This window comes from Ascaphus truei, chromosome 4 (assembly GCF_040206685.1).
Source record: "Ascaphus truei isolate aAscTru1 chromosome 4, aAscTru1.hap1, whole genome shotgun sequence".
Taxonomy (NCBI): domain Eukaryota; kingdom Metazoa; phylum Chordata; class Amphibia; order Anura; family Ascaphidae; genus Ascaphus; species Ascaphus truei.
Genome location: NC_134486.1, coordinates 253183707 through 253200004, shown reverse-complemented (window position 1 = coordinate 253200004; position 16298 = coordinate 253183707). Strand labels below are relative to the sequence as shown.

The 16298-nt window shown below is 42.7% G+C and overlaps 1 protein-coding gene across 5 annotated transcripts in view; it reads left to right on the top strand.

Annotated features, from left to right (window-relative positions):
• The first annotated feature begins 532 nt into the window (after positions 1–532).
• PTPRK (protein tyrosine phosphatase receptor type K) overlaps positions 533–16298 on the top strand; it is a 449549-nt gene continuing 433783 nt past the window's right edge. For 4 of the 5 annotated variants that reach the window (XM_075597281.1, XM_075597279.1, XM_075597280.1 and 1 more), the window contains exon 1: positions 534–1135. In XM_075597281.1, the coding sequence (XP_075453396.1) occupies positions 1051–1135 (85 nt within the window). In that variant the 5' untranslated portion in view covers positions 534–1050. Of the gene's footprint in view, positions 1136–16298 lie in introns of all 5 variants that reach the window. The other variant, XM_075597282.1, reaches the window with a different exon arrangement.

Here is a 16298-nt window from a genome sequence, read left to right as displayed (position 1 = left end):
ATATTTATATATATGCAAGTTCCCATGCGCGCGCGTGCATGCGCGGTCACACACACTGCGCTTTTGTTTATAACATTTTTAAACTTTCCCGCTTGTTCAGATAGCCCACAATTGCGCCCTCCCGCAAGTTGCAGGACACCCTGTAAGTTGCTCTAAGCATGCGCGCGCTCAGCGCTAGCAGGTACTCAGCCTAAAGCTATAGTGTGTGTGTGTGTGTATCAAATATTGTATATATTTATAAACGTATATATATAAAAACATCAAATATTGTATATATTTATAAACGTCCAATGGTTGTTTTCATTTTTGTATTTTGATGGGTTGAAAAATGTTTGTTTTTTAACGTGTGTGTGTGTCCCTCATGTCTACGTGTAACAAAATAAAAGTATGTGCTGCTGCGACTCGTTTATTTTCTTATTGCATACAATATTTGTTTACATAAATACTATATTAAATGTGCGGGTGGGGCCAGCACTTGCAGCATGTCACTCACTTTCAGTTAGCCGGCCCACAGGGGAGGGCCTTGGGTGCAAGGCACGGTGACTCGCACACTGGCTGCAGCAAGGTTTTATTAACTGCTGAACAGATAGAAAGAAGGAAAGCACACAGAGAGGTGTCGCTTGTCATAAGACTGTTCTGACTTGTACTTCTCACTGCCTTTTAAATAAGTTTTTGGTCAGGTGATTTTCGTCCAGGAAATATGATTTCTTGACAAGGAAAAAAAAAAAAAAACCCTCAGGAAATGTAGGATTCAGACCAGGAAACCCTAAACTTAAAAGTGGAAACGCTGCTCGGGACTGGGAGGGATAGGATCTGCCGTGACGGCAAAGCATGGAGAGCCCTGACTGCGGGCTGGCTCACACACCTCGCCTCCCCCTTGTGTGATCCCCCTACTCCGGAGTCCAAGGGGCTAACGGCAACACGACTCCTTGCAGAAAACAAAGGGAGGCTGTGCCCGAAGGGGAAGTATTGAGAAGCTGGCTTTCTTTACTGTAGGGTTTTTATTTTGATGGTTTGCTGGTCTTTCCGCCTGTTAACCTGTCTCAACTTATGTGCTGGAAACGAAACATGGATGGTGTGCCCCTGTTGCTGCTGTGCCTGCTTCTAGGGTCGGTCCGGGCTCAGTTTTCTTCAGGTGAGTACAGTCTCTTGTCTCTCCAGCTTATTTGTTTTGCGATCTCTGAGGGTTCGGATTCCTGAACCGCCGCGTTCTAAATTCCGAAGCGAACGTTCTAATTTCCTATCCCAGAGTTGTAAATTCCGAAGCGAACGTTCTAATTTCCTATCCCAGAGTTGTAAATTCCGAAGCGAACGTTCTAATTTCCTACCCCAGAGTTCTAAATTCGTAAGCCAGGCTAATTCCTGTACCCAAACAATCTAAAAGGTGTGTTCCAACTCTCCTCTTCCTGTTGCAGGCAGTTCGCAACACAAAGGAAAATGTTTGAGGATCTGGTGTTTTGCGATTCCCCATATGAGTGGTTGGGGGCCCCTCAGTCAACCAAAATGTTAATGTTTAAAAGTGTTTTTTTTTTTTTTTTTTCCCCCCCCAAGTAAACTGATATACCCTTTTTTATTCCTCTGGACCTTGGAGAGAGCATTTTGTTTAAAGTTTGGCAACTTTCCATGGGGGAGGGGAGATCCTTCCCCCTTCATGACATACACACAGCTGTTTGCAGACCCCTTGCTCTGCGATCACTTTGCTGGGTGCACCGGATTCCTCCTGAAAACACCACACTTTTTAAATACACACACTAGCCTTGTAGGCGTTAATAGGACCAGGTCATTTTCTGTTCTGTGATCTCTTGGTAATGGGATGGGGACCTGCCACATTTCTTCGGTTTTCCTTCTCCGCTTGCACTTTTTATTTTTCTCGCTCTCCCAAACTAGAGCACAAACTGCTCAAACTCCCCGGCTCCCCTCCGCCAGGCTCGCATGTCCCAGCATGCTGGAGGAAAACAGCAGGGATTGTCCTCTCTGGCGCAGTGGGAACTGGCACAGTTACTTTGATGTGTGTATATAATATACACATTGTGTGTGTGTATATATATATATATACACACACAGACACACACACACTTTTTAACTTTGTAAAAAAAAGTGTGTGTATAACTTTATTATACAGTAGTTTTGTGTATGCATACAATATACAACGAATACGAATGAGCACATTCCCATGGCTGACAGCACCACAAACCTGCTATACTGTTTGATATAGCTATATTTTAGTTCTGTGTGCGTATGTATGTCTGTCATCTAAATGTTTTGTTGAATTAAATCTGTCAAGAGTCTCTATTATAAATTGTGGTCAGGATGAGTGTGATTGCTTGCATTAAACAGGTGACTTAAGATACAAGTTGAGTCAGATGTTGTTTTTACAGGACACACACAGCAAGTTTTACATAGGTTTTTTTTTTTAATTTAATTTTTTTTACATTTTTGTTTTTCCATTAAACTTGTTCCTCCGTTCCCAGTGGGGAATGTAAGAAGTGGAGCACTTCTCACATTACCTCCCTGCCTCCTCCCAGGGGATCGTTTTACTGCTTGTGTTGGGAGGGAACTTCTGACTGAATTCCGCCTGTGTGGCTTGCACTGCTCTCTACCTGTGGCTGGCAGCTGCGTCTATGTAGCACAGTATTCCAAGCTATCAATGGGTTATAGGTCATGCAGGCTACATAGTCGTTGTAGAGGTAAATGTAATTAACTGCATTCTTTGAGTACTGAGGAAAAGGCGATTTTTAAATGTTATTTTTGACATTATTTCAAAATCGTACTTAATGAGTTTTACGTTTTGGTAATTCGAAACTTATGACTACATAGGCTCTTAATGAGGAGGGTTTTCAATTTAAATTCTTGGCATTTCTAAGTCAGGAAGTGCATTTAGTGAGGTTTTTGCCCAAAAATATATTTAATGAGTTTTACCTCTACAACGACATATACATTACAGTGCATATATTTTATATTTGTCAGGTTTGCCAATCTCAGCAGCTGCATTTCGATTATCCGCCTTTGAGTTTTTCCTACAAGTCCTGATCGCAAATCTGTATTTCACAGCCCATCCCATGCATGGATTTTATTTTTTAATAGCAGCATCAACCCCTATTTTACTTTACCGTTAAGGCGTCTCCAAGGTAATGGGTATGGAGAGGACTTAACTTAGACAAGTAAATGAGTTGGCAATTTAGAATAATTGCTTCTCTCTGCAAATGCCCCTGTAGTGATCAAAAAAAGTATGTATAACAAAACCGTATTGCTCAGCTACAAAACGCAAGCGCGCAGCTGAAACCTTCGATTTCAAGTGAGCTGATCTGTTCCTTAAAGCATTCTAAGTAGCCCTGCCAGAGAAGAGTTATTCTGCTGGTTTGTGTACACAGTGCTTCCATGCAGAGATACTTCTGCCAGAACAAAGGCTTATGCTGTATCTGTACGTTTGAACATTTTGCAGGTGTAGAATAAAGTAATATGTTGCTTAAAGCAGTATGGTATTGAATAGCAAAGAGTTGCATTTTTTTTTTTTTAACAAAAACTTTGTGTGATATATATATATATATATATATTATACACTCGCTCTCACTCCTTTCCCTAAAGTATTTCCATCACCCATTACCAAGTATGCTGCTCTTGTACCAGGATCCCACAGCAATATACATTAGTATAGACTCATTCCATAGTGGTAATTTCCCTGTCTGTGTTTTTGCAAGGATTAGGAGTCCCTTGGGGGTGACCGTGAAATTCAGCAGTTGTATTTGGTGCAAGATACTGTACAACCCGTCCCAAAACGTTTCTGTCAAAATCATTGTACCTAGCTAGCACCAATGTTTTTATTTTTAACACGCTAAATTGTACGTTACTTTCTATAAAAAAAGGAAGAACAAGTACTGAAATTTACATCATATCTAAATATCTCAGATTGATTTTAGATGAAAAGGCTGCAGTGTCTGTACCTTCAAGATGTATAAGCTTTTTAAAGCTGTACTTTGTGCTGCTTTTCTGTTTCACATGTTCATTTTTCATAAAGGACCGTACCACGAATATCTTCTTTAACTAAACTATACGCCAGATCAGTTTTCTGAACGTAATATGTGTCTTTTTCTGCGTACCCTGCACACAGCCTGATTATTATGGACATTCCTGATGCCGGGGTGCTTAGGAAGTGTTGTGTAATGTAGTATTGATGTCGGTGTATAGTTGTTTTGCAGTATTGAGTGCCTGTGCATGAAGAGACGTTTTGTTGGTTAATTGAAACTTTGAACAAGAGCAGTGTCATCATTAAGCTTAACATATTCCTGAGAGTGGCTATTATTGCTGTCACTGTGGCTAATCTGGGGGGGGGAGGGGGAGGGAATAAATAAAAGGTCTCGCAATATACATTTGACACAATTATAAACCTATATGCATTTAACTCCCATAATTTTAGCGTCACGAATGCCACACCTGTGTTTGCTTAACTTTTCTATATCAAAGGGGATAAAAGATCCAGCTGCATCGCTTACCTCCCCGCAGAGCCAAATAAGGCCTCGGTCCCGCTGCGCTCGTTGGCGCGGGCAGCAATGTCGCGAGTTCCCCACCAGCAGGGGAATCCTCGCGAGCCGGTCCCGGTCCCCCCTGGCGGCACAGCTGACTACACGCTGTGGCGCGTCAGCCGCTAGGAGACACCACAGAATGGTGTTTCCTAGCTTCGACGCGTCACGTGGTGTGGCTGTGAGCCAATGGGGAGGGGAGGCTGCGGGAGGAGGAGAGGCTTCGGGGAGCGGGGAGGAGTGTGGAGTGAAAGCAGGTGAGTGCCTGTCTGTATATGTGTGTGCCTGAGTGCCTGTCTGTGTGTATGTGTGTGCCTGTCTGTGTGCGTGCCTGTCTCTGTCTGTGTGTGTGTGTGTGTGTGTGTGTGTGTGTGTGTGTGTGCCTGCGTGTGTGTGTGTGTGTGTGTGTGTGTGTGTGTGTGTGTGTGTGTGTGTGTGTGTGTGTGTGTGTGTGTGTGTGTGTGTGTGTATGTATGTATGTATGTATGAGTGCCTGCGTGTGTGTGTTTTTTTTACTTACCTGCAGCCCGTGGCAGCCCGTGGAGGGAGGGGGGGGGGAAGAGTAGCGGGTCCCTCCGCTCAAGCCACGCCCCCCCTCCCTGTCAATCCTCCCAGTCAATCCTCCCACCTCCCGCTCCGGCCCCCACGTCATGGCCGCGCCCCCCCCGACCCGTTTGGCCACGCCCCCCCGCTCCGAGAAAAGCATCCTGTAGACCGCAGATCGCGGTACAGCGAGTTGCACACGCCGCCGGCAAGCAAGCCAGCCGTGCGGACGCGTGCAACGGGACCTTAGCCTTAGCAATATCTCCCCAAAAACCGTCACAGTACACCTCCAATACGCTGCCCGCACAAAGAATAATTCAAATCTTATCCCCAGGAGCTCTTGGTCACCTGTTTACTGGAAAAATATGTAATTAACACACAAACCCAGTGTAGAAAAATGTGTCTGAAAATGCAGTTAATCTCTTTAGAAGGTGCTAGGTTCAATTAGAGCCCCAAAGATAGTACTTATTAAATTTTATATTATGCGAAAGCGGAACAGTTTTGGCTTGTATAAAAAGAATGTTACATAAACATACAATATCAAAATGCAGACAGTTTTAGGAAATAAAACGGAGAACTCATTCATTACAACAAACAATACTTTATCCCTTCAAGCAGGACTTGCTGTTAAAGATACGAGAACTCACGTGTTATGGATATAACCCTTCTATGTTGAATTCTGCATTTGATACTTGAATGCATTGTTTTTATTCTAAACTTTGCCATTGTGACAGGGACAGGCCAACATTTTGTGGTGTTCTCTCCCACGCATCAATATTTGTGACATGGCTGGGAGAGGATGATTTTAAACTCCAATGAATCTGAGAGTATAAAATACCCTATAACTCTCTCCCTGTAAGGCCCGGGCCATAGAGGGGTGAGGAGAGTGGAGGCGCGCTAACGCTGAGGCTCGCCTGCTTCAGTCGCGCGATTCCACGGACTTGCAGGCGAGCCAGCGTGCGCGAAGGGAGCCGGGGGGAGGTGGTTGGAGGTGGGGCAGTGACGTCGCTGGGCCAATCGCCCGCGACGCACTGACGTCAATGTCACGGCGCCGACGTCACGGCGCCGTGACGTTGACGCTGCTTAAGGCTGATTGGATGTTTTCAGCCGACAGCGCGCTGAAAAACAGCTTGGCGCTCGGCTGAAAACTCCAAAGCCTGAGCACGCCTGCGGACGCTCGCGTGAGCCCCCTCTCAAGACATCCTCATTGAGGATGCAGGGGCTCAGCGCGGAGCGTCCGCACGCCTCAGTGCTGCATGTCCTATGGACGCAGCCTTACCCCTAGAATAATACTACACTCATCGTTGCATTTGTATGTTTTTTGCCAAATGCATTGATATCATTTTTGCTCATGCAGCATCTACTTTTGAAGGAGGGAACACATATCTGAGATATGCAGCCCAGATACTATGTCATGTTTACTGTTGGTAAATTCTGTATTTCGGCTCAAAACAAATCAATATATTTTATCCTTGGGAATGGCATCAGATTTTAATCAACATTAAAAAAAAAATTCAACGTAAGGAAATGGAAAGTGCCCTGTGTCACTTATTTTTTATATTTTTTTTCTAACCAGAAAGGGTCTCAGGTATGTTTGCTGCTCCATGACTTGATTCATGTACTGTAGAAAAAACAAACCCCCTCCTGTAGGGGGGTGGGGGAGAGGGTAAGTGGTGTGTAGAGGCATCTTCCACACAGTAAGTTTGGGGGGGGGGGGGGGGGGGTTGTCGGGATGTTGCTGCTGGCAAATAGTGGTTCTGTTCTGTGTTCTGTAATAGTAAATGCCTTGTGTTCCCAGACATCAGGGATAGAGAATGACTTGTGCTCCATCTTTAATTGTTAACAGGCAAAGAGGTGGAACGCATCATATGCACATGTATTCAACAGCTTCACACGGATGTTGGGAGTATAGTATAGCATATTTTATACTATCCCGATGAAAGTATATGTAAGTCTTGCCTGCTCTGTATTTAATGAGAGCATATTTTCAATGACTACAGGCATACCCCGCTTTAAGGACACTCACTTTAAGTACATATCGCTCAATAGGAAAACGGCAGCTCACGCATGCGCCTGTCAGCACGTCCTGAACAGCAATACTGGCTCCCTACCTCTGCCGAAGCTATGTGCAAGCGGGGAGACTATAGAGCCTGTTACACATGTGTTATTTACATCAGTTATGCACGTATATGACGATTGCAGTACAGTACATGCATCGATAATTGGGAAAAAGGTGCTTCACTTTAAGTACATTTTCGCTTTACATACATGCTCCGGTCCCATTGCGTACGTTAATGCGGGGTATGCCTGTATTGGAGTGCTAGTGAACCTGTGTTCCACTGCCATAGAATTACTGATGACAATGCTGCCATTTTTCTCATCCCAGACAGGGAACTCCAAGAATAGTAAATATTTGCTTAATAATTGTAATAGTCTTGATGTTAAGAACCATCAGTACTGATTAATTTTAATATAATACAGTATAGCGATGTCTTTTAAATTATAAACTTTCTTTTTCAAAGAAACTACATCACTGTCATTGTTCCTTGGTTTGCTTCTAACCACTCCTGTAGTTTATTGTTGTATAGCACAGTGGTTTTCAACCTTCTTTTGGTTAAAGAAACCTATAATTATATTGTGAAATTCTGCAGAACTGCAACCCTCTCTAATAGTGTCTGAGATTAGGTGCACTGTAAGGAAACCCAACCCACTCTAATAGTGTGTCTAAGATCAGATGCATTGTAAGGAACCCCAACCCTCTCTAATAGTGTCTGAGATTAGGTGCACTGTAAAAACAAACCAACCCACTCTAATAGGGCGTCTGAGATCAGATACATTTTAAATTCCTCTGTTTTTCGTACAATTTTTAAATGACCTGAACATTGCAGGAAACCCTTTAGGGGATGCCTGTTGAACCCAAGGGTTCCTAGGAACTCGTGTTCATAAACACTGCCATAGCATAACTTCATATAAGATTGTAACCCAACTTCTGCCGGGATTTCCCCAAATCATGTGCTTTACAGATCTCTAAAGCATCACAAGAGTTAACCACAATCTCTTCCATACAAGTTACAAGACTTTCATTTATGTCTGTATACATATTACACTGTGCATTGGCGACAATTGAAAAACAAGCTGTTTTATTTTGCTAGCCTTTTTGGTGGTTTCTGGTTATGCCAGTGAAATGTTTTTAAAGGAGCCATTCAAAAGTGGGGTTTTTTATATATGGTTTTTAAGTAGGGGGTCTTCGGAGCTTGAATCACGTTAATTTAAGCTGTGGGGCACCCTTGCTTCTGAGATACTCGGAAGGTTGTGTCATTTGCAGTTCCAATTAGGCTAGCTGGGGTTCTCGTAATGGCCGCTTTAAATGTCCTGCGTCACACCGGCCAATAGGAAGCTGTGATGTCATCAGCTGTGTGGCTTTCTATTGGCCCGCGGTATCGGGACATTTTAACTGAAGAGATAGCGACACCCCATATGAAGGTAAACATCTCTGGAAGCAAGGGGGCCCTGGAGCTGAAAATTGACACCGTTCAGCTCCGGAGACCCCCGGCATTAATCTTATTTAAAATAAAACATAAAAAATATGCGACGCTTGGACCGCTGCTTTGTCAATTGCTCTGACTGAAATTTTGCATTTCTGGAGGTGAGGTATTTTCTTGTCTGATGCACATTATGAAATCGCTGTACAAGCAGCAAGCGAATACAAATAAAAACAACTAGAAAGCAAAAATGCTGAACTTGGTCATTCAAATGCTAGGCAATGTAATAAAAAACATTATACTTTGTGTTTGTTGCGAAGCTGACCAAATATTTATACTTTTAGCCATCTGCAGTGCAATGGCAAATATAACCCCAACCCTTTTTTATTTGGGAATATTGAGTTTTCCTCCACATCTTACTATAATGATACAACAGTGAGCAGAAAAAAAACATTCATAATGAAGACAGGCAATTCACATAGACAGTATAATACATACATATCGTTTATATCAACACACTAAAAATAACAAGGTGTGTGTGTGTGTGTGTGTGTGTGTGTGTGGTTTTTTTTTTTCACCTGCGGGACTTAAAGTTCAAATAATGTGTGCAAAAATGATGCGTTTAGGTGGGCTATAAAATAATCCGAAATCGCAGAGTTCACGCAGCTAGTGACAGTATGGGGACATAGTTGAAATTATAAAAAATATGATCAATGATTTTGTGTGCTTAATGTTGAATTAAAAAATATTTCTCTTTACATTCTCCTCCTCCCCCCCCCCTCCATGTGTTGGTGTGATGAGTGACTCATGGGGTTTGCTTGATGTGCCACTTATTTGTTATACACTGTATAAGGTTGAATTTTTATATGGGCTCAATCGTATAATTGTAGTGGATTTAGGAATTTGTGGAGCTGGATAATTGCAATTTGCTTTCTCCCAAAGTGCTCGTGGCTGCAATGTTGAATCTAATTGATGGTGACCTCAGCTGTCCGTCTTTTGTGAATTCACCTATTAATGTGACTAGCTCTATTTGATCACGTTTGCAGCATGGTTTTAACCTTGATCAAACCTATCAAACAAATTAAATATTTAATCTGGTGGGATAGCATAGTATTACATTTGTGAGTCGTATCTATATTTTTTGATCTTTGTACCAATATGCTATGGTATCAAATACTTAAAATTGATTCACTACAAATACTAAAAATTGAAACACTAAAAACAATTCAAATGCCCTAATTGGTTCTGGTAATATGATACATGGCTATTGTCATTACTCCTTAACATTAGTTGAAAACCCTATAACTCACGAAGGCTTTGGCACAGTTACTCATGCTTTTGTCACAAGCGGTGAATGGATTCGTGTATATCCTCCCGTTGAATAAAACGTGGTCTGTGCCTGAAGTTAAACACATTTGGGGTTCCTTACACTGCATCTGATCTCAGACGTGCTATTAGAGAGGGTTGGGGTTCCTTACAATGCATCTGATCTCAGACGTGCTATTAGAGAGGGTTAGGGTTCCTTGCAATGCATCTGATCTCAGACGTGCTATTACAGAGGGTTAGGGTTCTGCAGAATTTCACAATATTATTATAGCGTTTCTTAACCAAAAAAAGTTGAACACCATTGGACTAGGGACTCTGAAAATAGTGTCTGTCACACCAAGTGGTAACTGTTCAGTAGTTAATATAGATTCCTGTCTTATTAACTCTGTCACAAAGTGCTATCTTGCTCACTGTTCTTTTTTTGTTTCTTGGAATTAGTGAATGTCTTTTTGCCATCCTGTAATTGCTCCCTATTTGTCGTCACTCCATCTGTTATCCCAGCACTAACATGCTGAACATGTATCAGGGCTTCCTGCAAAAGTTGCTCATTAATCTCATGAAAGCTGTAACTGTTGATGTTTGTCACCACCGTGTCCCGGATCTTATCTTGTATTCATTTTCAGGAAATGGGACTGTGTGAAAAATATAAAAAGTGGGCCCTGTGAAGAATTCTTATTAAATATGGTCCTTTATGCCAGGGGCGCGCAAACTTTATTTGCTGCGCCCCCCCCCTTCCTGCCATCCCCTATGCACGCGCCCCCCCTACCCAATATCCAGCGTCAAATGACGCGCGGGGTCACGTGACCCCCATGGCGTCATTTGGCGCGTGTTGCTATGGCGACGCGCATGTCACATGACCACAGGAAAGGTAGGTGAAGTCCGCGCCCCCCCCCCCCCAAAATCTGGCGCACCCCTGCTAGTATATGCCTCTATAGCACTCAATGCCTAAAATACTCTCTTTGATAATTGGTGCAGCAGTTATGTAATAACATCACGGTAATCTGAAAATAAAGATTAACATCATACTTCAAAACCATGAACTGCTAAATTAAACATTCATTTCGTAGTTCCCCCATTTTACACACAAACTGAGTTGAGAAAAAGTCCCTTTTTTTAAATACATAATATACCTCTCCTAACTAAGTGTTGGCTGTGGGACTTCCTGGGCAGGAAACTTGTAGGTGTTCACTCATAATACTTCTAGGGCACTTGCCCAATTGATGGGACCTGTGACATATAGACTATCTGTCTCAAAGTGACTTGTCTGCATACGTCCTGCACAAGCGCATATGGTATACTGAACAGCACGTCTAAAATTAGCCTTGTTGATATTTTTGAAAGATTGGATAAAAATACTGCCATAGCATATTGGCTGGCAATTCAGCAGCAGCATAATGTACAGTATGTAATAACAGCATCTCTGCTTTTCAATGCATTAGGTACTGTGCGTTATAAACTCTGCTGATTTTTGCCCTGAAATAATTTACGTAGAAAACACTTTTCCCCTCTGTGCTTGTGTTGTAGGAAAGGCAATCGTTTATATTCATTCCCTTCATCACATTTTCTCTTATGGGAAGTGAGTTTTCAGAAATGTGCTATGACTTTCTACGCAAAATGTGCATTAAAAATCTCCCTGCTAGCCTGAAACCGATAATGTATTTTTGGGAGATGGATATCGGCAAGGATAACTTCTCATTTTGAGATTTTATGTGTAACAAAATGTGTCTAGACTGTATGAGCCGTGTTCCGCAGTAAAGCATATTCCTGCAGGCATTTTCTAACCATTGTTTTGGTAATCAATGCAATCTCATCCCTCTGTAGGCTTGATATAGGGATGCTGAGCCACATACTGTGGGACCGAAATGAAGTTGTGACAATGCGTTTAAAATGAATCAAATCTTTACCCCAAAAATACAGATGTTAATAGTACTTCTTAACGCAAAGCGTTACTACTGCAAGTTTTGCTACGAGCGCCGTTGACAGCAGTGGTAACGCATGCAATATTTACTGTGGTTTTTTTTCTTCTGCTTTAAGGGGGGTAGTAACGTCTGCTCCATCTGTATAAATATTTGAAAACTATTTTCCAGGTTGTCGTTTTTTTTTTTTTGTTTTTTTTAATGTTTGCAAATATTATCAATGAGGCCTGGGACATGGTCACCTGCTGCTCGGCACTGAGCCCCTGCAGCCGCAATGAGAGCAGCTTTAGCAGGGGCTTGCGCACGCGTCAGCACGCTTGGGGAAGCGTGTCTGACGGCGTTTTGAAATTTCCCCGCTTGCCGGAGCGCAGGACCGGTCACGTGAGCGGTTCGCCCAATGAGGGCGAACCAGCTCCGTGACGTCACTGGCCCGCCCCCGGCCCTCCCCCTGATGGCGCGCTGTGTAAGGCCAGGGAAAGCACCGCTTTCCCTGAGCTTCAGCGCGCCTCAGCACTGGTTAAGGGCACTATGTCCCAGGCCTTGGACTACACGTGTTCTAGTTTCCTGGACGCTGGTGTATGTGAAAGGTGCAGACCTGGCTTCTTTGCTGTGGTGATGATGCCCAAAGGCCTTTGTAGGCCTTTGAATAGGTTCATGTTTGTCAGTAAAGTGTTTCCTTTACACTTGCACCATCCTTTCCTTTATATCGGAAACAGACCTCCCACACTTTACTGTTAAATAGCAAGTCCTCTTTGTGATGGAAATGGAAAGATTGATCAGCTATATTAACTAAACAAATTCAATGTTTTAGAACAGGGGGCGCGGGATTTTGCTCGGGAGGGGCGCGCACGTGGTGGTTGCAGCGGCCCCACGCTCTTCACAGAGGCATTTAAGTTAAATGCCGGGTGTCCGCGTGAGGCCTCTGCAACATCAACTTACTGGGATTCAGTAGTCTTCTGAACGCATCGAAAATGGTCATGATGTCACATGACCCGTGGTGTCATTTGACGCTGAGTCACAGAAAAGGGGGGCGCTGGCCCAGGGGGGGTTGGGGGTTGCAGCTCAAACTTTGCGCACCCCTGTTTTAGAGTGTGGGATCTTTTATTGATTTGAAAAGCTAGAAATAAAACGAATTTCAAAGAATGTACAGTAGTAATGTATGTCCTAAAAGACACGAATGTCGCAGATTATTTGTAATTTACATGGTATCTGTGCACCTCTCTGTTCTCTACACCAGGGGGGCGCAAACTTTTTTCCCTGCGTCCCCCTGCCGGCCGTCACCTCAACCCGCGCCCCCCCCTCACACCCACTTACCTTGGCTCCGGCGCCATGACATCACGTGGTCATAGCAACTTGACGTCACATGACCTGTTACCATGGCGACGTGTGTGTGGAGCCAAGGTAAGTAAAGGTTTACAGAGGCCCTGCAGCTCCCCCAGCACTTAATTTGTGCCTTCTCGAAGCGCGCGGTGCCTCTGTAAACCGCACCCCCCCACAGGCAGTCTCGGGTCGTGCCCCCCCAGTTTGCGCACTGCTGCTCTACACCAATACATATTTTGGTACAAAGGTCTTCGTCACCCAAATTAAAACATGTCCCTGCCATTATGACATGTTTGTCCTAGGAGGGATTGTCTCTTTAAGTGTAGTTAATTGACACATTAAAAATAAGGGGAGAAAAAAACACGCAAGTCTTTGGGAAAAAAACATATATATTAAAAAGTAACTTTTATTTCAATGTTGCGCAAAAGCTGTGGAGGGCACTGCAATATATTTCTATAGGGATTTCTTTGTCGGGATAAGACTGTCGCTCCTTTAAAACTAGAGTTTGCTCTGTCCATTGTTTGTGTAGTAATTGGTAGTCATAATTAGGCAAACAGATGACATTAAAAACTGATCTGCTTGAATTCAGCGGTCCAAGACAAAGGGAAATCTTACTTATTTGCATCCTGTTCAAAATGAACATCTTTGACCTTTTTTAATGGTGATTTCATCATTCTAGGACTCATGGGTTAAAACAAAGTATTTTTTTTCTTCTATCTCGCTCTTGATACTTGGTCTGCTCTTTAGGTAACTCCTATCCCAGTTGGTTTCTTGACACAGAAGAGGTGTTAATAAGTCTGGTTGTGATCATTAAAGTGGAGGAAACCAGATAAACTGTAGCTTCCCTTCCCCAGACTCCACTGTTAATGGCATTTTCCAAAAATAATCAGTCTCCCAAGATGTAAACCATTAAACATATCCCTGTCCTTGGTTAACTTCTGATTGCACCTTTTTAAAGTGCTATGTTAAGCATATCTGAACTAATGGCAGTGATATGTTATGAATGAGATCTGCCTTTTCCCTGATATCCGAGACCTGCTTGCACATTCAGCGATCGTCATGTACAACAAGCCCTGGCCGGATGAAACTGCAAACATGAATATTTATTATTTTGGAAGAAGCACTGAAACTAGGATTGACCTGGATGGTCCATTCGGTTTTTGTAGCGCTGTGTTGATGCTCAGTGCATGGGGCACACGAAAAAAAAAGAAGCCTGTGAGACAGCAGTGTTCCTCGGGTGTTAAGGCCTGCATCATGTGTCTGGGGTACTTTTGGTATTTATTTTTTTTGGCCTACTTAGAGAACCTACTCTTGGTACTTTTGGCTGAGAAAAAGAATTTGGGTTTCAGAGAATATATTTAAGACTTGATAGGTCTGAACAGTTCCCAAAAAACACAGTTTCTTGGAGGTGGTTTCTGTGCCCTGGCACTGTTCGTGAACAACAGCTCGGAGTTAAATCCTTGGCAACTCCTTCTTCTTCTTTTTCTGCTGCTGCTGAAAACAGCCTCAATTTATCTGCAAAGCTGGCTTTGTTTTTGCATAATATGATCAACGGCCTATATTAAAGTTCTACATTATATGATGCATCCAACTGCATTAGTGAAGTTGAAAGTGAGGCTGTCAATGTGAATAATCTGAATATATAGATTGGCTATGGAGGTTAATCATCCTGTAGGCTTGATTTCCAGTATGTCAATAGGGAAACGGTTCTATATTTATTTTTTTAATGCTGCAGCAAATTTGGGGGAAACTGCTTTGCTTGGGCAAAGGAAAGATGTCAATTGACTGCAAACGATTAAGCTCTGCGAAGACCACAAACTCTACCGGAGACTTTCGCAGCCGCCACAAGTCTAAGTTCTTTCAAAACTAAAGCTCTCTCATTTTAATCTGGTCTGTAACTGTTACATACGCCTATAACATATATTATCTTACTGTGCATGCCATGTCTTGTATATAATGTATAACCCAGCTCACTTAATGTAGCTATGTATTTGTAACCATGTATTTGTCATCATAACCCTGTGCCCAGGACATACCTGAAAATGAGAAGTAACCTTCAATGTACTACTATAGTGTAGTTAATGCCAGAGCACAGCCAAACTTGCAAAAAAATCACTGGAATCCATGGCAACTCAGGATAAACATAAGTTTATTGCGAGCTTAAAAAGATGGACTAAATGAACGCACCTACGCGTTTCATGCCGGAGCATTTTATCACTTGATAAACGCGTAGGTGCGTTCATTTAGTCCATCTTTTTCAGCTTGCAATAAACTTATGTTTATCCTGGGTTGCCCTGGATTCTAGTGATTTTTTTTGCAAGTTTGGCTGTCGGTGGGCTGTGCTCTGGAATTAACTACACTATTGGAATCTCAACACTTCAGACTGCACGCTGTGGATGCTACAGGATTGTCATTGAAGCTGACAGGTAACAGGCCAGAGTGCCCTGTTATACACTGCTCTAATTGAATTGTATACTGTTTATATGATTGGGTGTTTATTGTTGTGTCCCAACTATGTGGTTGTCAGGTGGACACCACTAGACACATATCCCCTTCATTGAATACTTCTTATTCTATATTGGACAATATACCAGCACCTGGACATTAATGAATAATAAAGCTTGTTGGTGGTTTTTAGAACCACACGTGATTATTTTTTGAGCACCACTTCCTATATCACGCTCCAATGTATTACTTCCTGGTAAAACATTTAATATAAATAAACAGATCATTGGCCAAGATTTACTAACGGTCGACACTGCTGCGTCTCGTTTGCATAAAATAAAAAAATCCAGAATGAACGCCAGCCGTACAAATAATCATTAACTCATAACCTGTTGTTCAGCGCTAGCAATGCAATGGTATTTGAGAGGGTGGGAAGTTGTACCATAGGGCGATGCAAAAGGCCATCTTCCAAAAACTCTACTGCAGGAAATTATTAAGCCCCTTGGATGCCTGAGGCCACCAATGCATTGCACAGGAATGCCTTCAGTCACCAAAGAGGTCAACCTTCAACATAAACACATAATACATAGGCAAGATCGGCCTACGTTGCCAGCCTTGGGTTGGTGATACACCTTTTTTTTTTTTTTTTTTTTTTTTTAAATATATATCTCCCTCCCTCTTTCCCCCCCCCCCCCACTTATTGAGCAACCTCAATAGTATATGCATATCCTCTCCAAAAAAATATAAAA